Genomic DNA, 22,681 nt, shown 5'->3' on the forward strand with positions numbered 1-22,681 from the left:
TTTATCTTCTTCATTTGAGGGGTTGCTGCATGGCCCTTATCATTTAAAATTGACCAAAATATGATTAGCCATAAGTCTGTAGGAGTCAGATTACATATAAAATAGATTTTCCCTTCTTACTGCAGACTCAATAAAGCAACAACACAGTTTTCTTGAAAAAGACATTAAGATTTTCAGGACTCATAAGCAATGGGAAAGTTTAAATCAAGTAAAAGTAAAATTTGGTCTTGGCACCAAGGGACTCATCTACTCAGTCTATCCAATTGGATTCCTTTGGCAAACACCTTAAATCTGACGGAAAATTTTAATAGTTTCCCAATCAACAAATGCATAACCATAGCTTTGTCAACAATACGAAATACTGAATGCCATTGTCCTACCTGTCTCAACAGCTTTTCAGTGGCTGACATCACCATGAGGCCTCTCCAGACAACTGGTGCAGTCTCTTCAACCAGGAAGCCCATGGACATGCTGGAACAGCAACCCCAAATACAGCTGAGTTATAGGAGTCCATCGTATTCCAAAATGTACTCAACAACAAACACATATCCTGAAAAGTACCGAAGTAAAAAAGATATGCTCACCAAGCAATACCATAATTCATGAGAGGCTTCATTAGGTTGTCTGAAATTAGAACAAGAAAAAAATACATGTATCTTTGAGAAGCGTTAAGTCATTATACATAAACATAGTGATGTTTTCAAAGCGTTAAGCTAAAAATGCAAGTAGGTTACTAATATCGATGTTCTTTAACTCCCAAGCAATTCACTTTCTTTTACAATAGTTTAAACATTATAATAAACATACTGCTAAGAGATTTTTTTACTACTAAGATTCTTAATAAATAAAACAGCTAAAATAGTTGAGATATAGTTTTATTAATAAATGAGTCCTCTACAAATTGAAATAATTTTTAATAGCCTCAGTAAGTAATTTTGCCTAGTAAAAGCCTTTTAAACTTTTTGGCATTTCTAGCAATTCTCTTCATATAAATATATAAACTACTTAATATGTGTATACATATACAAATATAGCCATGTGCATATGTATGCACATGCACACACACAGATCTAGTCAGCATAATCCATTCACTCTACACTGGAGAATTATTGTGATCCTTTTCTTAATTTTTTTCCTTATCTTGATACACACACACACACACACACACAGCTGCACTTTAATGATCAACAAATTTTTACCATATAACAATCTTTTGGTCTGTAATTATATATAGAAAACTATCTGTGTACCCACATCTCCACTCACTCTTGCTACCACATCCTGCACTTCTCACCACAACTACAAGAGAAACTCTCTTAGTATATATATGTTTAGACTAGTTTGGGCTTTCAGAAGTTAATAAGAAAAATATTAAAAAACAATCCAAACACAAAAACCAAACACACGGCCAAGTCAATTCCAACCCTTCGCACCTCTACATAGGGTTTTCCAAGGTATACATTTATATGAATAAAATTGGTAGAAATGTCAAAAAGTTTAAAAGGCTTTTACTAGACAAAATGACTTTATAGGAGCAGCTCACTCCGGCATCTTTCCTTGATGGGTTTGAATCACTGACCAGCGGTTAGCAGGCCAGCACATATCTACTTTAACATTTATTTTAGCTTAGACATGTCAATGTACACTCATGCACTAACATCTTATGAAAGGGCCACACACGTCCTTCTCAATGAGCAGGAAGCCAGAAAATAGAGTTCAATAATATATGTAAACAAGCCACACCTGTGTGGTTTATCTTAAGCGCTCCGGTGGCTTAGAGAGTATCACAATGGGCAGCTAACGCTCAATTCAGCAGTGCAAACCCATCAGCGGATCACTGGGAGAATGACATATGGGTTTCTTCCCTCAAGATGTGCAGCCCCGACCCCTGCGGAGCAGCTCCCCACTGCCCGACAGTCACTGTAAGTCAGGACTCAACCGCAGTTGATGTGCGTAGTTTTTGGTTTTGTTTGTTTGCTTGCTTTCATGTTTTAAACACACTTGGTCTGCAATATTTAGTCTCTTGGAAGAAAAGGAAAAACTGAAAAAGGGAAAAAACTTCAGTCCTTAGAAAATAAGAAAAAACTTAAAGACTATGTAATGCAATATGAATCAGAATCCTGCCAGATTTTTCTCCAAACTTTTAGTTATCCCTCATTCTGATTTGATGAAAACATTTTTCTTCCATTCATTTTTGTCAAGCCTTACCAAGGTATCTACTTAAATTTTCAGAGTAATAGCTTTTTTCCATTTTGTTTTTCATGCTTTTGTTTTTACTATTTTCGTTAGATATGTAAAAAGCAAGCTGTACCCTAAAATTATTACTAAAAGTCAATCATTCCCCTGCTTTTCCCCTTTTTCTACTGCCCAACCATTTTCAACTCTATGATTTAACTTATTTTGAATTAACTTTAGATTTATAGAAAGTTGCAAATATAGTAGAAAGTCTCCATATGCCCTTCATCCAGTCTTCCCTAATGTTATTATTTTATGTAACCATAATATAATTATCAAACCCAGGAAATTAACATTGATACATAGCTACACACGTTTTGAGTCTTGGCATTTTCCTACTATTCTTTTATTAAGGTCCTTTTTCTTGTCCAGGATAAGATTGCTCAACTGATTCTTTAATCTCCAAGTCCCTAAATAATCTAATTACTTTGGTACATCTTGTCATTATCCCATTAAAGAATGTAGGGTACCTGCCCTTTCACAATACAGTCACATTTTCATGTTACAATCCCTCAAATATGATAATATAATATTTTTATTAAATCAACCAACAGGTTACTGTTATAAATAATAAAGTTTTTAAAAGCTCATTGCCATCAAGTTCACTGCCAAAATGCTGACTCAGGATGACCCTAGAAGACAGGCATGCCCTGTGGACATTTGGTTCATAATGGTTACACATTGGCTGCTAAAATTTAGCAAGGTGAGCAGGAGTAGGATGAGGCCTCTTCTATAAAGATATAGCGTCTGGGGTCTTAAAGGCTTGAAGGCAAACAATTGGCCATCTAGCACAGAAGCAACAAAGCCCACATGGAAGAAGCACACCAGCCTGTGTGACCACGAAGTGTAGAAGAGACCAGGTATCAGACATCAAAGAACAAAAAATCTTATCAGTGGGTTCCCACCTTCCTGATAAGATCACTGAAGATAAACGTGTGCAAAAGCAAATGTGAAGAAAGCTGATGATGCCTGGCTATCAAATGATATAGCATCTGAGGTCTTAATTGCTTGAAGATAAATAAGTGGCTATCTAGCTCAGAAGCAAGAAAACCCACATGGAATAACACCAACAGCCTGTGTGACCTCAAGGTGTAGAAGGGACCAGGCATCAGACATCAAAGAACAAAAAAAATCGTATCAGTGGGTGCCCACCTTCCCGATATGATCACTGAAGACAAATGTGGAGGCAAATGTGGTGAAGCAAGCTGATGGTGCCTGGCTATCAAAAGAGATAGTGTCTGGGGTCTTAAATGCTTGAAGATAAACAAGCGGTCATCTAGCTCAGAAGCAACAAAGCCCACATGGAAGAAGCACACCCACCTGAGCGATCACGAGATGTCGAAGGGCTCAGGTATCAGGCATCAAAGAACAAAAAAAATCATATCATTGTAAATGAGGGTGAGTGCAGAGTGGAGACTCAAAGCCCATCTGTAGACAACTGGACACCCCTTTACTGAAGGGTTGTGGGAAGGAGATGTGCCAGCCAGAGTGCAGGGTAGCAATGATGAAAAACATAACTTTCCTCTACTTCTTAAACGCTTCCTCCCCCAACTATCATGATCCCAATTCTACCTTACAAATTGGGCTAGATCAGAGGATGTACATTGGTACAGATAGCAACTGAAAATACATGGAATCCAGGACAGATGACCCTTTCAGGAACAGTGGTAAAAGTAGCGATGCCTGGAGAGTGGAGGGAATGTGGGGTGAAAAGGGGGAACCGATTACAAGAATCTATGTAAAACCTCCTCCCTGGGGGATGGGCAACAGAGAAGGGAGGGAGAGGAGATGTCAGAGACTTTAAGATATGACAAAATAATAATAATTTATGAATTATGAAGGGTTCATGAGGGAGGAGGAGGAAGGGGAAAAATGAGGAGCTGATATTAAGGGCTCAAGCAGAAGGCAAATGTTTTGAAAATGATGATGGCAACAAATATACAAAGGTGCCTGATACAATGGATGGATGGATGGATGGATGGATTGTGAAAAGAATTGTATGAGCACCCAATAAAATGATTTTTAAAAGATATTTCCATATTATTTCCTTTTTTTAAAAGATCAATCTATTGGGGGCTCTCATAGCTCTTAGAACCATTCAAAAATCAATTGTATTAAGCATATTTGTACATATGTCATCATCATTTTCTGAACATTTACTTTCTATTGAGCCTTTGGTATCAGCTCTCCTTTTATCTCCACCTCCCATCCTTGTGACCCCTTGATAAATTTATGATTTTCATATCTTACAGCAACCGCTGTCTCCTTTTACCCATGTTTCTGTTGTTCCTCCCCTGGGGTGGGGGTGTATTATATGTCGATCATTATGATCCCTTCTTGCCCCTCCTCCCCCACCTTCCCTGGTATGGTACTCCCATTTGTATTCCTGAGAGTTGTATCTGACCTGTGTCGTGAGCTCTTATCTGTAAAAGTGTACATGCTCTGGTCTAGCCAGAACTGAAAAGCAGAACTGGGTCATGAGAGTGGGGAGTGAGAAAGCCTCAAGGAACCAGAGGAATATTGTGTGTTTCATTGGTACTACACTGAACCCTGGCTGACTCATCCCTTCCTTGTGACCCTTCTGTCACAGGATGTCTTACTGTCTACAGATGGGTTTGGGGTCTCTCTGCTCTGATCTGCCTCGTTCTCAACAAAATATTGTTTCTTTATTGGCATCTTCACTTGCAATATTCATTGTTTTTTTAAAATCTTTTTATTGGGGCTCATAAGGCTCTTATCACAATCTGTACATACATCAATTGAGCAAAGCACCCTTATACATTTGTTGCACTCGTCATTCTCATAATTCACCTTGCAATATTCTTTGTTTTTTCGTAGCATCATGGGCTGTAAGATTTATCCAGAACCATCTTTTCAATGTAGAAGAAGAATCCTATTCCTTCAGGTAGGCCAATTAAGCAATAGTCATTGAGTTTGATATATTTCAGTTAGGCAAATTATCTTCTCTGAACATATTATGCTCATCTTTGAAAAATCCCTTTCTGCTGCTGCTGAAATTACAGCAATTGCCTTGACAATATTTTTAGCTCTTTGAGCACTTTCAGAAATTTATAATTCACTCATAATATCTCATGGGAATTTGGAACTTAACACAAAGCTGAAACGAATGACAGAGTGTCACCCTCTGATTGTTTGTCACTTTTTCTCCTTACATTACATGTTTACTTCCAACACACAGGGAATAAAAATGTAATATTTCATCAAAAGTATAGTGAGTTTTATTAAATGAATGAGTAGATAGCACACACTTAGTTCTAATTTTTTATACCCATTTCTATGGGAACTTATAATAAGGGGCTGCACAGTTGAACTTTTAAAAAGTAATGTAATATATTTTTTACATTAAATTTGTGATTTCCACATTGGGTAGCTGAACCCTGATTACAAGTGCCATTTTAACAACTGGATCAGCAGAACTCAACAAAAAATTAGGTATCAGTTTCTGCTGAACTGGTGCGAACCCGCTAGATCCTATGAATGGCCTAATCCAATGATGACTTAATGAAAATGAAAGAAATAGTTAGATGGAGATGCACAGGGAACACAGCAAAGAGAAGCCAGAAGCAGATATTAGGCTTATCCTGCTAAAAACCAAGGAATGCCTGGAGTTAACAAATACTGAGAGAGACAAGAAAAGATCTTCCCAGCGCCTTTGGAGAAAGCAAAGTCCTGTAAACACTAAATTTGAATTGCAATATTCTAGAAATGTGAAAGAATAAATTGCTGTTGTTTTTAAACTACCTACTTTATGGCAATATATTATGGTAGTCCTAAAAACAAAAGCAGAGAATACAAGAAAGATGTTTGCTTGTGTTTTATAGACTACATAAAGGCATTTGACTGTATTAACTAGAATAAACTTAAGAGGGAATTCTTGAACACTTCATTGTGCTCAGGTGGAACCTGTACATGGATCAGAAGGTTGGTGTGCAAACAGGACAAAGGTATAGTGCATGATTTTAAATCACGAATGGAGTGCATTAGGGTTACAAACTTAATCTGTATACTGAGCAAATATTAAGAGAAGTTGGATAAAATGAATGATACGATATGGTATCAGTTTTACAGGAAGGCTTATTAGCAAACTGCAATATGCATATGACACAATGTTGCTTGCTGAAGGTGAAGAGGACTTGAAGCCCTTGCTGATGATGATCAAGGATTTCACACTGTAACATGAATTATTGATTATGGACTCAAGTAATCAATGCTTATGGAAGCAGTAGTCAAGAGACTAAATGATGCATTGCATTTGGCAAATTTGTTGGACATGACTTCTTCAAAATATTGAAGAGCAAGGATATTACTTTGAGGACTAAAGTGCACCTAACCCAAGCAATAATATTTTCAATCACTTCATATGGACGTAAAAGTTGTACATCGAATAAGGAAGAACTAAGAATTGATGCATCTGAAGTATGGTGCTGGCAAAAATTTTGAAAGTACCATGAACTTCCAGAAGAATAAACAAATCATCTCAGAAAAAAGTGCAGCCAAAATGCCCCTTAGGCAAAAGGAGGGCAAGATTTCATCTCGTGTATTTTGGACATGTTCACAGGAGCAGTCATTCCCTGGAAAAGGACATCATGCTTGGTAAAGTAGAGGGGCAGTGAGAAAGGAAGACAACAGACAAGATGGATTGACCCAGTGGGCACAACAATGGGCTGACACATCACATTTGTGAATACTGCAAAGGGAGTGTTTCATTCTTTGTACATAGGGTTGCAATGAATCAGACTAAATAGAGGGCCCATAACAACTGTTAATAAATGCTCTAACATAGAATCTTGCAATGACAATGATAACAACTAAAAATTGCAAGTTGTTGCCCATGGTTGTCTGTGTTATGTGTTGTCAAGGCCATTTTGACTCATCGCGACCTGTGTGAAACAGAACGAAACACTACTCGGGCCTGGGCCATCCTCCTCACAACCTCTTTTATACTTAAGCCCATTGCAGCAGTCCTGGTTTCAATCCATCTTGATGCAGGTCTTCCTCTTTTTTGCTACTCTTCTAACTTTACCAAACACAATGTCCTTTTCCAGGGAAGGACTGCTCCCAAGTCCATGAGACAGAAGCTGTGCCACCCTCACTTCTAAGGAGCATGTCCGCTGTACTTTCTCCGAGCAGATTTACTTGTTTTTCTGGCAGTCCATGATACTTTAAATATTTTTCACCAGCACCATAACTCAAATGCATCAATTTTTTTTTGCTTAAACAGGTGGGCAAATATGCTATATAAGTGTGGAAGGGCGCATGGGAGTGCATGTGCAGACATATATAGATTAATCTGTGGGATTTGTAACTATATATATTTGTATTGCCACATATATATTCATATATATCTGTAGAATACAACACATAGAGGGGCACAGTTACGGACACGTCTTAGACATATTCAAATACTTTGCGGGACTAAGTTACTGGACTTGAAGGATACCGACTATAGTCTCAAAGAACATCTAGCTTAATTAGCAAAACACAGTAAGAATATGAATGGTTCACATCTTAGCTTAGAAGTAGCAATATTGGAGGTAAAATGATAGATACTTCATGAATTATAATTGCTGGGTAAATGTAAAATCATTTTCTATAAAATCATCAACTACTGCTATACACACACACACCATGGGAACTTAATCTGGATGCTGATAGGTCTTTTAATATTCACCTGTGGTTGATGTGAACACTGCTCCCTTGTGATAGTAACAGGTATGTAAAAAAAACAACAGAATGGTAAATCATAGAAAACTTTAGTGAACTGCATTGACTGAACTATGCCATGTATCATCTTATTGTAAATTATTTTCATTAGCAAACCATCGCATGACAATGGATCATGTAGAGAAGAACATTAAGAAAAGATACTGAGTTTTTTTTTTACAGTACAGTTTTACCTCAATAATTACAGCAGGAATTGAGAAACTGCAATGTGTTATTGTGAAGTTCTATCAGACGAATCTATGAAGGCGAACAAACTAAAACACCATTTTGATAGCAAGCATTCGAGCTATGCTGGTAAGAATACCAATTATTTTAGAAGCAAAGCTGATGGACTGGAGAAAGCCAGACTTGACACGTGTGGCAAGTACCACAAACAAAACGTAGCAGCCATTGAAGCTTCATATTTGATGGCACTCAGAATTGCCAGAGCTATGAAACCTCACACCATTGCTGAGGAGCTCCTGCTGCCAGCGGCCAAAGACATTGTTCGAGTTATGATTGGAGATGAATTTGTTATGAAATTGACTTGTGTAACTTCCCTATCTAAAGACACTGTCCACCGAAGAATAGATGACATGTCTGCTGATATTCTTGATCAGGTAATCCAGGAAATTAAATCCGCTCCACTTCCAATATTGAGCATCCAGCTTGATGAATCTACAGACACTGCCAACTGTTCACAGTTACTGGTCTACATGAGGTATGTTAATGATGGCAACTTTAACGATGAGTTTCTTTTTTTGCAAACCTCTTGAAACGACAACTACTGCATGTGATGTATTTGATACAGTTGGTTCATTTCTGAAAGAGCATAAGATCTCTTCGGAAAAGGTTTGTGGTGTTTGTACAGATGGTGCTCCAGCTATGCGAGGATGTCCATCTGGATTTCAACCTTTGGTACTTAATGAATCATCAATCGTAACTCACTGTATGATTCAGCGGCAAATATTAGCAATGAAGACGCTGCCACAAGAGTTACAAAAAGTAATGAAAAGCGTCATAAGTTCTGTCAATTTTATAAAGGCGAGCACTTTAAAGAGTCAACTGTTTTCACAAATGTGCAACGAGTTGGATGCGTAGAATAATGCTCTGCTATTTCACACTGAAGTGAGATGGTTGTCAAGAGGAAAAAATTTTAAATGTGTTTTTGAGCTTCATGACTAATTCAAAATGTTTTTTAATCAGAAAGCAAGACTGCAGTTTGAAGCACTTTTCAGTGATAAAAGTGAACTTCAGAAAAGTTTACGTGGTTGTCATCTTTGCCGTCTTGAATGAGTTAAACTTATCACTGCAAGGACCAAATGCAACATGCCTTGATTTGTCTGAAATAATCCAATCATTCCAAATGAAATTTCAACTCTGGCAAAGAAAAATTGGATGGAAATAAAATTTACATGTTGTGTACCTTATCTGCTTTCTTTGAGGAACATGGCATTGAACCAGACAAAAGGATTACAATGATAATTTCTTTGAAAGAACACTTGCACATGCTTGCAGACGACATTTCATTATACTTTCCAAATTTACCTGACATCTCACTTGCACTTGCCGGAAGCCCACTCACAGTCAAAGTTGAAGATGTTCCTGAGACAGCACAAGAGGAGTTCACTGAACTTAATAACAGTGATGCAGCGAGCACTGATTTCTCTACAATTCTAGTTACAAAATTCTGGATCAATGATTGCAGCCATATCCTGTTCTGTCTGAGACTGTGTTGCGCCTTCTTCCATTTCCAAGAACGTATCTTTATGAAACAGGGTTTTCCAGCTTGTTAGTTATCAAGTCTAAATACAGAAATAGTCTTGTTGTGGAAGATGATCTTTGTTGTGCTCTTGCAAAGACTGCCCTTAGAATTTCTGATCTGGTGAGAAATAAACTATCTCAACCTTCATATTGATGTTGGATTTTTATGCATACTGTCAATAAATGCAGCAATGTAGTTTACTGTTGTTACATTAAGACTGTTACCCATGCTACATCATGCTTCAAGACAAAACTTCATTTATTTGTAATTAGAAATAAATATTTTACAATATATAATTATATATTGTTTTGTGATTAATCACTATGGTTTAATTATGGTCAATTTGTAACAATGAAAATACATCCTGTATATCAGATATTTATATTACGATTCATAATAGTAGCAAAATTACAGTTATGAAGTAGCAACAAAAATAATTTTATGGTCGGGGGGGTCACCACAACATGAGGAACTATATGAAAGGGTCACAGCATTAGGAAGGTTGAGAACCACTGACCTAGGAGAAAAGGAGGGAGATTTTTAGAGAGAAAGGATGAGGAGAGCTGTGAGAACGGAAGGAGACAAAACTCAAAATCTAAGTACCAGCTTAGACAGCTAAAAGGACAATACACTAACACTGTATCTGAAGTCGAAATGAGAGATATCTAGAAAGTGAGAGAAGGGAGCTTCTTGACTGCTTTTGGATTTTTATGCTTGCTATCATTCTTTTTAAAAAATCATTTTATTGGGGACTCTTACAGCTCTTATCATACTTCATACATACTATCACTCTGAAAAGAATTGAAAAGCAAGGATGTTATTTGAGAACTAACATGTGCCTAACCCAAGCCATGGTGTTTTCATTCGCCTCATATGCATTTCACACTTGGACAGTAAATAAGGAAAAACAAAGAAGAATTGATGTATTTGAATTATGAAGCTGGTGAGGAATATTTACAGTGCCATGGACTGCCAAAAGAACAAACATATCTATCTTACATTACATATAGCTAAAAGACTCTTCTTTAGAAGCAAGGATGGCAAGACTTAGTCTCATGTTCTTTGTACAGGTTGTCAGGAGAGACCAGTGCATGCGAAGAACATCATGCTGGGTGGAGGGGAACAGAAAAGAGGAAGACCCTTAACAACACGGATTGGCACAGTGGCTGCAACAATGAACTCAAATATAACAACAATTATGAGGATGGAGCAGAACTGGGCAACGTCTCATTCTGTGGTACATACGGTGGCTAGGAGTCAGAACCAACTCAACAACAGCTAACAACAACATCACTCTTTATATAAAAATCTCATTTGTCTCCAACATACTTTCCTAGTATGAATCACCTTGGGACTATACTATCCCCTCCCAGGCAACCTATCCTCTAGGCAAATCTTTCTTACAATCCACCATCATTTTGAATAAAAGATTGTCCCTCTATTTTCCAAACTATAGTTTCCTCAATCAAATTTCTCATTTTCTCAGAATAGGCAGGTTCTATGTGGAAAACAATCTGATTCAAGCTAATCACATCTATAGCTTAACCTTTGTAGAAAATATATGCTTTGGAGTGTTTTTTAAAAGAAACTGTTAGGTTATTAGAACATGAATTGGAGAACACATAAGGGTCTATGGCACTGGTTCTCAACCTGTGGGTTGCAACCACTTTGGGGGTCGAACAACCCTTTCACAGGAGTTCCCCAATTCATAACAGTAGCAAAATTACAGTTATGAAAGAGCAACAAAAATAACATTATGGTTGGGGGGTTCATCACATCATGAGGAACTGTATTAAAGGGTCACAGCATTAGGAAGGTTAAGAACCACTGGTCCATGGAATCAGGCGTGGCATCCCAAATTCTTGTCTATTTGATGTTCAGACTTCATTTAGTTAATCATTCAATAAATATTTACTGAAGGATAAGAGAAGAGAACCACATATATGGAATGTACAGCAGGATATTGTTGGTTTCATGGCTTGAGATAGACTATGTAAATATGTGCAGTATGCTTCTTTAAAACAAAACAAAACAAAACAAAAATCCCTCCAGATTCCTTATTGCTGAAACCAAAATAGTAGTCTAAGTGGCTAAAAAAAAAAAAAGAAAAGAAAGAGAGAGAAAAAGTAAAATTTAAATGGACTTGGAGTATTTAGTGACAAATAAGTTCATCTCAAACATACAAAAATATTTACTGAATAACTAACAGTAAAGAGGTTGAGATATTTGATATCTTATTTCTGAAAACTTTTACTCTATACTGTAGTAATTAAGATGAAACGGTGAGAGAATTGCTAGAAACAAATAGAAGCGATAGGACCATATTGTTCAAGAACCTATCACTCCCTGCCTCCAGCCCTCTGTATACTGGGCTTGGGGTCACAGCTAACGACAGCATTCTTTCTTGCCAAACCAGGTATGATCTCAGAATTTTTCAATGTGATAGTTCAGGTAGCCAGTTGGTTTTTAAGATTAAAAACTATGCACCATCAGTGATCTAAAATATGAGCGTAGCCTGGCATATGGGAAGGGAACCTTTTAAAGCTGACAGAAGAAACCACTCATGCTCAGTCTAGAAGAGTAGCAACAATAACAGCTCTGTTGTGTGTCACCCAGCACAGCACAGACTTTACAGATATTTAATTCTTACAACAAGCCTATGAGACAAGACTATCTGTTTCACTGTTGAGGACACTGAAAGGCTATTCCCAGCCTCCTCTCTACTTGTATAAACCTCCTTTTTCCATGGCAGATTCCAAGCAAATTCTTTATAATCACTCCCTCTCCTATAAACTCTTCCAACATTTTTATGTCTCTACCCTGCATCCCCAAGCAAATGTGATAATCCCTTGTTTAGCCCAGCAGGAGCTCAATAACACATTTACATAATCGGCAAAACAATTTTATTAGTAACTAACCATTCAAATGTAAATAATAAAAGAACCTGCACACTCCATATGTGATCACCCAGATAGTTTAATACAGTTGAATATTATTTATTGCAAAAAATAGCCACTTGCTAGCCATGACTCTCAATAAGCTGTCCCTCTAGGTTTCATACAAAGCAGGTGAAAATCAGAGAATCAAAGTACTCTGGCCACAGATACAGTTAGCAACAGACACAGTAAGGATCTGAGTCCAGACCGGTGTCACAGTTCTGCTATTAATTCCACACAAATATGCAAACAGGCAGGAGAATATGTCCCATTATATAGTAGTTCAAGTGATAGTATCCAGTTGTAAGGTAATCTAAGATTTTCCTTCTGCTTGATTAAGGGTGCCCAGAAACATTCGCATATGACTGAGAAGAACTCTGATTTATCAACTTATTCTTGAGTTAATGTGACTTACCTTTTAAATCAGTAGAAAAGACCAGGTAACCAGCTATAAAATTATAGTTGACATTTTTTGTTTGCTTGTTTGTTTTGACATATCTTTTAACCAGGTTTCTATAATTCACAACCTTCCTATTTATATGATGACATTTCCAAACTTCTTATCAAATTGATATGGCATATAAGACTAGCTTTCTTCTACTATTCCTCCTATCTTCTAAAAATCCCAAGTTCATTTTAAACAGTGATTGTGAGCTACAAGGATAAGGAACTGGAGCTGGAAAGTCACCAGCAATACAAGGCCATGGGCAGTGACAAAAGAAGAGCATTTAGCAGCAAGTTAGCACAACAGGAATGACACACTTGGACAAGAAAACATATTTTAGCCATATGACAAGTATTTAACAAAAATCCAAACTTCTATAAAAATGTTTAGTCAATGTGGCTAACCTGCCTGTTAATGTGTATGCCGTGAAGCAAAAAGTCTAAACATAGAAAAATATTAGGACAAAACTATGACTGTCAGTATAAAAACACCCAATTAAGAAAATAAATTGTAGTAGAAAATAAACAGATGTATAACCAGACAAAGACACTAGGTTTATGTGCTCTTTCATTGCAGTTAAATAATTATGTCTACCCAATTTGTTTTAATAAAGAAGGTAAAAGCATAAGGAGCAAAAGTGAAAACAGCATTTTAAGACTACGAAAAATTATCCTATATAATAAAAAATGCTAGGATACAAGCCTGTATCTCTAAAATGTAAATAAACATCAATTATATTAAAAGCTGTAAAGTAAAAGATAGCATATGAACTCAAGGACCAATTCCTTTCCATACACATTTGGTGTGCATAGTAGAAGGCTTACTACATTATCCATGTAGTTACACTAGAGGTTTGGAAGCTCATAGGAATGGTTCCTATATCGGGATTTATACATAAGAAATCAGGGGAGAAAAAAGTAATAGGAAGCAACAAGTCACTGATACTTGTAAGCCCACAGTGAATTGGAGGATGTCCAGCAGAGTAATGAAACTACAGAATGTTGGATGGTTTTGAGATTTCAGTTGTAAGGCTACCATTTAAACCTTTCTAGAATATCAGTTGCATTAAAGATTTCATTTTGTGGCACTTATGATTATAGGCATTTAATTTTTAATGTACATAAAAGCAATACACTTAAAAAGACTATATAAATTACATTTTTAGACGACCAGTGAATATCCACCATTAGAAATCACTCACTCACTCAATATATTGCAAGCTTTTGCAAGGGGATGTAATCAGAGGAAACACAGGACAGTCAGTACTTCCCCTCACTGAATAATGTCTGGGGAGAGGCCAATACGAACCACATACCCACAGGCAAAGGAAGACTTGTAACCACAACAAGGGCTGACAAAGAGAAGTATAGCTGCTGTAGGAACACAGTAACTGACCTAGTCATAAAGGCTCTTTAATTCGGAAGCACAGACCACAGATTTTGATGTCTTTAAAATCAGGATAGAAGAAAAATGCTGTAATTTATCTAAAGAGAAGAAACATTTTAAATATGCATAATGTAATGCCTGAGAAAGCTATTCCTCAAAAATGTTAATCATTCTAAAAAAAGGTAAAATTTGAAAATTAGAGAATTTGCATTGTTATCTAACCATCTGAAATAATACCAGTTCTTTTTTAAAAAATAGTTTTATTGGCATGTAATTCACATATCATACAATTTAGTAGGTCAATCACATCAAGAAGAGTTATACAATCATCATCACAGTTTTAGCACATTCCCTTCATTCTTGTACTAATCGTTATTCATTTCCCATTCCCCCCCCCAACCTCCTCTGCAGTGCCACCAAGAAATCATTAATCCAGTTACCCTCTCTATAGATTTACCTATGCTGGACCATAGACAGAACAACATTAAAAAAATAAAAACAACAAAGTAAAAAAGATTAAAAGCCTCAATCAAAAGAAAGTAGAAAATATTAAAAACTAGAACAAATTTTAAATGGGTGATAAGGGGATCAAATGATAAGGTGCTAAATTTTATCTTAACTGCATCTGCAATCCTCCACTTTCCAATGCATTCTGCATGATAGCAAGGCCATTCACATCCCTGGTCTATGATCAGAAGGGACTCACCAGAGGGTCAATCCAAGTGTATTTCTCCTTTACTTTTTTTAAACTGAGACAACTTTAAAATGGGTCAAAAGGAAGATTAAATGATCAGGTACTACATGTTAACCTAATTACATCTGCCATAACTGATTGCACAATGCTCTCTGACACATCTATTCATATCCACAACTATGAGTAGAGGGCACTCTTGAGGTTTAATCCATATAAGGATCCTGCAAATGGATTTCGGGCTTCCACTGTCATCTATAGCCTTCTGCAAATCATGTGTTCACAATTTAAGCTCTGATACCATTCCCTCCATATCAGTACTAATGAATTTGATTTACTTCATAACTGAGAGTAGTATATTAGAGGGAAACCCAAAGGGGAAGTTCTACCCTGCCCTGTAAGGTCCCTATGAACCCAGAATCTGCTTGAAAGCGGTAGAAGTTTTCATTTTGATTTTATACTACCATTTAAGAAGAACCAGAGTAAAGTGCATTCTTTAGACCTCAGTTCCATGCACTGTGAAGCTCCTAGACCCAGGACAGATTGATATCAAGATGCATGAAGATCTCATGGTAGGCTTTGTTTTCTCCCCAGTGCCATCGAGTGCATTCCAACTCAGTGGCTCTATTGGAAAGGGTAGAACTGCCCAGTGGGTTTTCAAGACTAACTCTTCACAGAAGTAGAAAGCCTCATCTAGCTCCCTAGGGGTATTGGTTTTGAGCTGCTCACTAAGAGTGAGCAGCCCAACGTGGAGCTAGTACATCACCAGGCTTGTAGTTACTGAAAAAGGTACCTTGGTGGAACAGTGGGATGCCATGGGCATAGAGAGTTGCTAAATGCAAGGGCTGTGGTTTGAAATCACTAGCTGCTCTGAAGGAGAAAGATGAGGCTTTCTGCTCCTGTAAAGATTTCCAGCCTCAGCAACTGTGATAGTTAAGGTTTATTGTGCCAACCTAGCCAATGAACACATGTGGGTTAATTGAAGGGCGGAGAGATAAATGGCTCGGTGAGCCTTGCCTTTCTGGTCTCTTGCTCTCTGAAGTTGGGACCAGGGTGCAGCTGCCTTAGGCAGTTCCCTACTTCAGTTGCCAAGGCTCACTTCCCGCGAGACATTCCTGAGAAGTCACATGGACCTACCCCGATACAGCCCTGGGTGCTGGCGCAGCCTGTGGAGACCCCTGACAGCGCTGAGATGCTTACACATTCACTGATTCGGCTTCCCTCCTGCAGTCGGCATCATTGCTTGTGTGTTATGCAGTTTGAAGAGGACTTTGTAGATCAGTGTCAGACATAGGGGTTAATGTTGGACTTATGGGCTTGGGCTGGACTGGGTTGGGATGCTTTCTTAATGTAAACTTACCCTTTACATAAAACTCTCTCTTGTAAAATATGAGTATCTATGAATTTTGTTTCTCTAGTCTACCCTGACTAACACAGCAAACCAAAGAGGCAGTTCTATTCAGTCCTACAAGGTCACTGAGTCAGAATAGACTGGATAGGAGTGGGTCTGAGATGCTGAAAGGTGACAAGGACCCTCTTTCCCCCGAGTCCACGGAGAGGGAAAAGCCCTTCCCCTGGAGCTGGCATTTGATTTGCACTTCTATTCTCCTAGACTGGGAGAGACTATGTTTCTGTTTGTTAAAGCCAAAGCAAGGTTGCATACTTAACAAAATATAGTTTAAGGATAAGAATTATCAGTCACAGAGTCAAAATGTGACCACTTTTTCTAGGAAAGTTGTATCTAATTAGCATGCTGTATATTTTCTTTTAGTAAGAGAATTTTTCAAGTCCATGCTTTGTTTTGCAACCCACATTTGTCACACATCCCTTTAACTTTTAAAATGTACTTGTTGTTGCTGTGGAGGACATGGAGAGCAGCATGCACACTAGCCCCACATGCTCCCCATGCACAGTTCAGTGACCCGGACTGCATTCTCCCTGTTGCGCAACCTCCCACGTGCTCCTTTGTCAAACGGTCCCCGTTCCATTAACATAAACTCACTGCCCTCCAAAGTTTTCACTAGATTTTAGCATTGCTGTTGTCAATTTGATCTCATGCACTCATGTGTTCTTTTTTTATATAAATTATTTTATTGGGGACTCGTACAATTCTTATCACAATCCATACATACATCTATTGTGTCAAGTACGTTTGTACATTTGTTACCAGCATCATTCTCAAAACATTTGCATTCTACTTGAGCCCTTAATATCAGCTCCTAATTTCCCCCTCCCTCCCCACTCCCTCCACCCTCATGAATCTTTCATAATTTATAAATTATTATTATTTTGTCATATCTTACACTGTCCAATGTCTCCCTTCACCTACTTTTCTGATGTCCATCTCCCAGGGAGATAGTTATATGTAGATCCTTATAATCGGTTCCCCCTTTCTACTCCTCCTTCCCTCCACTCTCCAGGTATCACCACTCTCACCATTGGTCCTGAAGGGGTCATCTGTCCTAGATTCACTGTGTTTACAGTTCCTTATCTGTATCAGTGTACATCCTCTGGTCTAGCCATATTTGTAAGAATTGGAATCATGATAGTGGGGGGAGGAAGCATTTAAGAAACAGCGGAAAGTTGTATGTTTCATCATTGCTACCCTGCAATCTGACTGGCTCATCTCATGTGTTCTTAAAAGAGTACAGTGCTCAAGGTAAATATTCTTTACTAGTTAAGCTAAGTGGTCCAATGCCCTTGAGTCTATTCCCACTCACACTGAACCTAGATAGAGTTTCCAAAGCTGCAATGCTTCACAAAAGCAGATAGTCTCTTCTTTCTCCCATTGAGCGACTGGTGAGTTTGAACCTCTTCCCTGGCCTGGCAGTTAGCAGCCCAACACTTAGCCCACCGCACCCCAGGATTCCTTACGTTCAAATATACATTCCTTCAATTTCATCTGCAACCTATCTACAAAATTGTTTCAGGTTTTTATTATTCAATATATATTAACTTTTAACAGTTTTATTGACATATAATTCAGATTCCATGCAATTCAACAGTTTAAATATATTTAAAGACTTGTGCAAAGATCACCACAATTTTAGAGCATTTTATTCATTCTTAGACTCATTAGCTCCCTATTTCCCCCTAAAGTCCCCTACCATAACCCTATGAAACTATTAACCTAAAGCTTCATACACAGAAAATCATACCAAAAGCAACAAGAACAAAAAAAGCAAAAGAAAATTTCAATCCAAAAGAAAACAGAAAATAATGAAACCTTTAACAAGTTAAAAATAAGTCAAAAGGGAAAACCAATGATAAGGAGTTAAATTTTGACCTAAGTATTTTTGCATTCATTTACTTTCCAATGTATTCTTGTCTGGGGGGAAGGCTCTTCACATCCTGAACAAGGGTCAGAGGGGATTCACCAAAGACTTAGTCCACATGGGAATTCTGCAAGTGGATTTCAGACGGTTCCTGTCCTCCACGTGGTTGTTGTTGGGTGCCAGGGACTCACAACCACTTTGGGTACAATAGAACAAAACAGGTGCTCAGGATATAAGCTCTGATCCAAGCCCTCTGACCTTGGATTTCATTTGTACAAGCTTTAGATCACAAAAGCTAGTGTGCTTCTCTGTGTCAACTTATATCCCACCTCACTTAGAAGTCTACTTGTCTTAGGACAACCTTTTAAGACACCAGACATTATTCGTTCTGATAGCTAGACACCATTTGATTTCTTTACCACACTTTTCTATAACACCCATATCTTCCATGGTCCCTTCATTAGAATAAGTATCAAGCAGGGGTGCATTATAAGAACTGAATAAGTTGGGCCTTAGAGTTTAGTACATGCCCAAAATCCATAGTGTGTGTGTGTGTGTGTGTGTGTATCCCTGTTACATTTTAGGGGCAGCAGCAGCTTTTTGAGAGATGATACAAGTAACCATCATAGAACCTTTGGTAATTCTAATAATAGTATAATTAAACTAGCCAATGGTATAGAATTTAAAATACTTTTGAGGCAAGGGGAGTACTCTTCTATACTAAAGTTTTTTAGACTATAAAACATGTGATGCTCACTTATACATATTTAAAAGTTCAAGAGATGCACCCTGTTTAAGAAAACAATGAGGATTAAACACATGGCACTAAATTCAATAACGCTCCTTCACTATAGCAGAACTATACCTGCAGAACTAAGACAGGTCATAAAAAGATATGAAAGTGGTAAATCTATGGTAGCCTTAAGTTGTCTATTATGGGGCAAACTCAAGCGCAAGAGGCTTAAACTGAAGTTCAATGACTTCCAAATCTACCTACTTGGGATAGTAGTCGTCTCCATTTCTTCTCTCACCTGGGCATTATAGCACTATATCCAAATAAGTATATCTGTTACTGTATCCTGCAACAGGAGGGTTTAAGACAAAAACTGATTCACTTGGTGGGTTTGGGGACTTGGATCCTTCTGATCTGGCCTATGGAGTATACAGTATACCTCAAGAACACAAAATCTAAAATCCAGGCAGCCTATAGTATGGGGTCTGGGTCACCCAGGGCTGAAAAGAAACTTAATTAAAAATGCGTGATTAGCCATATAATACAGGGTGGACTCTCTCCTCGGGAGTCCATAGAAGCAATGGCAAGTGATTTCCGAAAGATTAAGCCACTCTCCCATCCACCTCTACCCACCAACAGAAGTGAAAACATCTTCCTCTTGGTCATGAATTTCTGCTGCAGTGCACTGAATAGCAACATAGGAGTGCCCACACAATAAGAGTAACCATGAGGCGTTGCCTCATGATATGGACTAGTCTATCCTCTCCCACTCGTCCCTAAATGTCCCCAGCTGAGGTGAGGCCTACTCTCCAGAAGTGGGCTTTAAAATGTACAAATTAAAGAGTAATAAATGGGTTACAAATGTTAGACTCATACTACCCAGTTGCCTGGAAGCTGGATTCAATAACGGAATGGTCTGAAAGCCACTGCCTGTCATTGTCTTCATGCTCATCCTTATAGCAGTGGGCTCATACAATATTTGTCTTTGTGTAATTGGCTGACTTTGCTAAGCATAATGTTGTCCAGATCCAACCATGTTGTTAGGAGCTTTGTGGTTTCATCATAGTTTTTTAGGGATGCACAGAATTCCATTGTGTGTGGGTACTACAGTTTCTTTATCCTTTCTTCTACTGAGAGGCTTTGGGGCTCTTTTCAATTTCTTGCTATTGTGAAAAATGCTGCAATAAACATGGGAGCCATGTGTCTATTCCTGTTATGTATCTTACCCAGTCAGCGGTATTGCTGGATCGTATGGGATTTCGATTCCCAATTGTGTTAGGTGTCACCATATCGCATCCCACAATGGTTGCACATGTTTACAGGTCCACCAGCAATATATGAGAGTTCCAATCTCTCTGCACCCTCTCTAGCATGTGTTGCTTTCTGTTTGTTTTGTTTTGTTTAATTGGGCTGTCAGTGTCATTGTAAGAAGATATCTCACCATGGTTTTGATTTGCATCGCCTGGATCATGAGCATTTTTTCATGTGTTTATTAGTCATTTGAATATATTTTTGAGTAAACTGTTAGTGTCCTTTGCCTACTTTTTGATTGGTTACCTTGTTTTTCTTGTTGAGGTTTTGCAATGTTCTATAGATTCCATAACTGTGGTTCTAACAGCACTGCAGTGCCAGACTGTGCTTATCTCAGTTCCAAGTTGCAAAAGGTCTAAGTGGTTGAGAAATACTGCTCTATGGACATACGCCCACAACTGAGCAGTCCGAACCTAAAACCAGAACTGTACTTCCACAAATGCAAGAGTTTCACATATGGTCAAAGGTCAAAGCACCAGTTACTCCTCACTCACTCACTGCCACTCAGCCAATTCCAAGTCATAGCGACCTGCTACTTCTGCCAGGCTTCCAATTTTGCTGATAATTGTCTAGCTATTACTCATTAAATGTTCTTAGTCTCTTTTTATAACAGGGAATACCTCATTTCTGTCAAGTCTATTCTTAATGACTTTCAGAAACACTGATTTAAGCCTAAAATTACTCATTTATGTCTGGTGGTAAGTTAAAAATAGAAAGAGGTTTATAATACGCATCTTAAAATATATATAATTGCCCTTATTATACTTCACAGTTGAATAAACCACACTGATATACATTTTTGTCTGCATACTTTCCTGTGAATTATGGAGTACCTAGACTGGCCAATTACTATCAGAAGCAAACCGTATTAGTTGTCTTAAGTTATTCTCCTTATCTATTGAGATAACAGTACCTTTCTAATGAATTTTAATCATACGTAGATAACCTAAAATTATTGCTTCCTGCTGTTATGAATTACAAGACCACTTTAGGAATGTTTATATACAAATAGAATGGCAAGACAATGACAATCAGGGCGTTTCATCCCATTTCACACTCTAGGTTTGTGTCTTGACACATCTCTCTTCCTAAAGGACAAGAGCCATGAAGATATAACCTAGTTTCCTGTCTTTGCTGGATATCTTCTGCCACTTGTCTCTATAGTTCAAAATTTACTGTTCTCTCCGGTTCCTATACAGACTACATCAGGAGCAGGCGATTAGAGAGAAGGAAAAGGGGGTCAGAGTATTTCATTCCCTAGCTTCCTCGCTATAGAGTGGTCTCAGGCTGGCTGGGTCCTTCTACCAACTATCTCTGCTTCTCCAAAGACAGACATATCTACAGGACTGTCTCTCCTCTCACCTCTTCAGACCTAGGGAAGTCACTATTCCACTGTCTCACATCAGTTACTGTCCTATTTCTCATGATCTGCCTACACTTGCTTCCACCCCTCAAACTATTCAATGTGCTATGTGGTTCATTTGAGAAGTAGACCCAGGAAACAGATCTTTAAAGTGACATTCTGAGATGACTTTAGAACATAGGTTCTTAAAATTATTTGACCTACTGCTCCCTTTTCAGGAAAAAAATACTCAGCATCCCTGGAAATTAAAAAACAATGTGTACTACAGCCCATAATCTGGGACAAAGTGTAGGTATCTGTTTTTGCAGCGTCCACAACTCTCGATTATTCCAGCACCCTCATGAGGGGAGTATCACCCCACTTTGGGAGAACACTCTAGAACAGTGATTTTCAACCTGCCCACGGGTCACAACCCCTTTCGAGGTTGAATGACCCATTCACAGGGGTCGCCCGCTTCATAACAGCAGCAAAATTACAGTTACAAAGTAGCAACAAAAATACTTTTATGGTTGGGGGGGGAGGGTCACCACAACATGAGGAACTGTATTAAAGGGCCACCGCATTAGGAAGGCTTGAGAACCACTGCTCTATAAGTTCGATGAAAATTGCTTTACTGGGAGGAAATGATATTATAGGTAATTTGCTTGGAATCAGGATGATTCACAATTTTCACTGGTAGTAGGTGGTGAAAAAAGAAGTGCTTACACATTGGTCTGTGATCCACATCGTCAGCAGTTCAAAATCACCAGTAGCTCCAAGGGAGAAAGACTGGAGTTTCAGCCTCTAACCAGCTACAGTCTAGGAAACCCAAAGGGAG

At 38.1% G+C, this 22,681-nt stretch overlaps 1 protein-coding gene across 1 annotated transcript in view; it reads right to left on the bottom strand.

Moving 5' to 3' along the window:
• The window catches only part of NUBPL (NUBP iron-sulfur cluster assembly factor, mitochondrial), a 247,923-nt gene that overhangs the window by 130,435 nt on the left and 94,807 nt on the right, over positions 1-22,681 (bottom strand). The window contains exons 5-6 of the mRNA XM_075530761.1: positions 585-624; positions 381-471 (exon numbers count right to left, since the gene is read on the bottom strand). Of these exons, the coding sequence (XP_075386876.1) occupies positions 381-471; positions 585-624 (131 nt within the window). The remainder of the gene's footprint in view (positions 1-380; positions 472-584; positions 625-22,681) is intronic.

The sequence above is a fragment of the Tenrec ecaudatus genome, chromosome 14 (genome assembly GCF_050624435.1).
Source record: "Tenrec ecaudatus isolate mTenEca1 chromosome 14, mTenEca1.hap1, whole genome shotgun sequence".
Taxonomy (NCBI): Eukaryota; Metazoa; Chordata; class Mammalia; order Afrosoricida; family Tenrecidae; genus Tenrec; species Tenrec ecaudatus.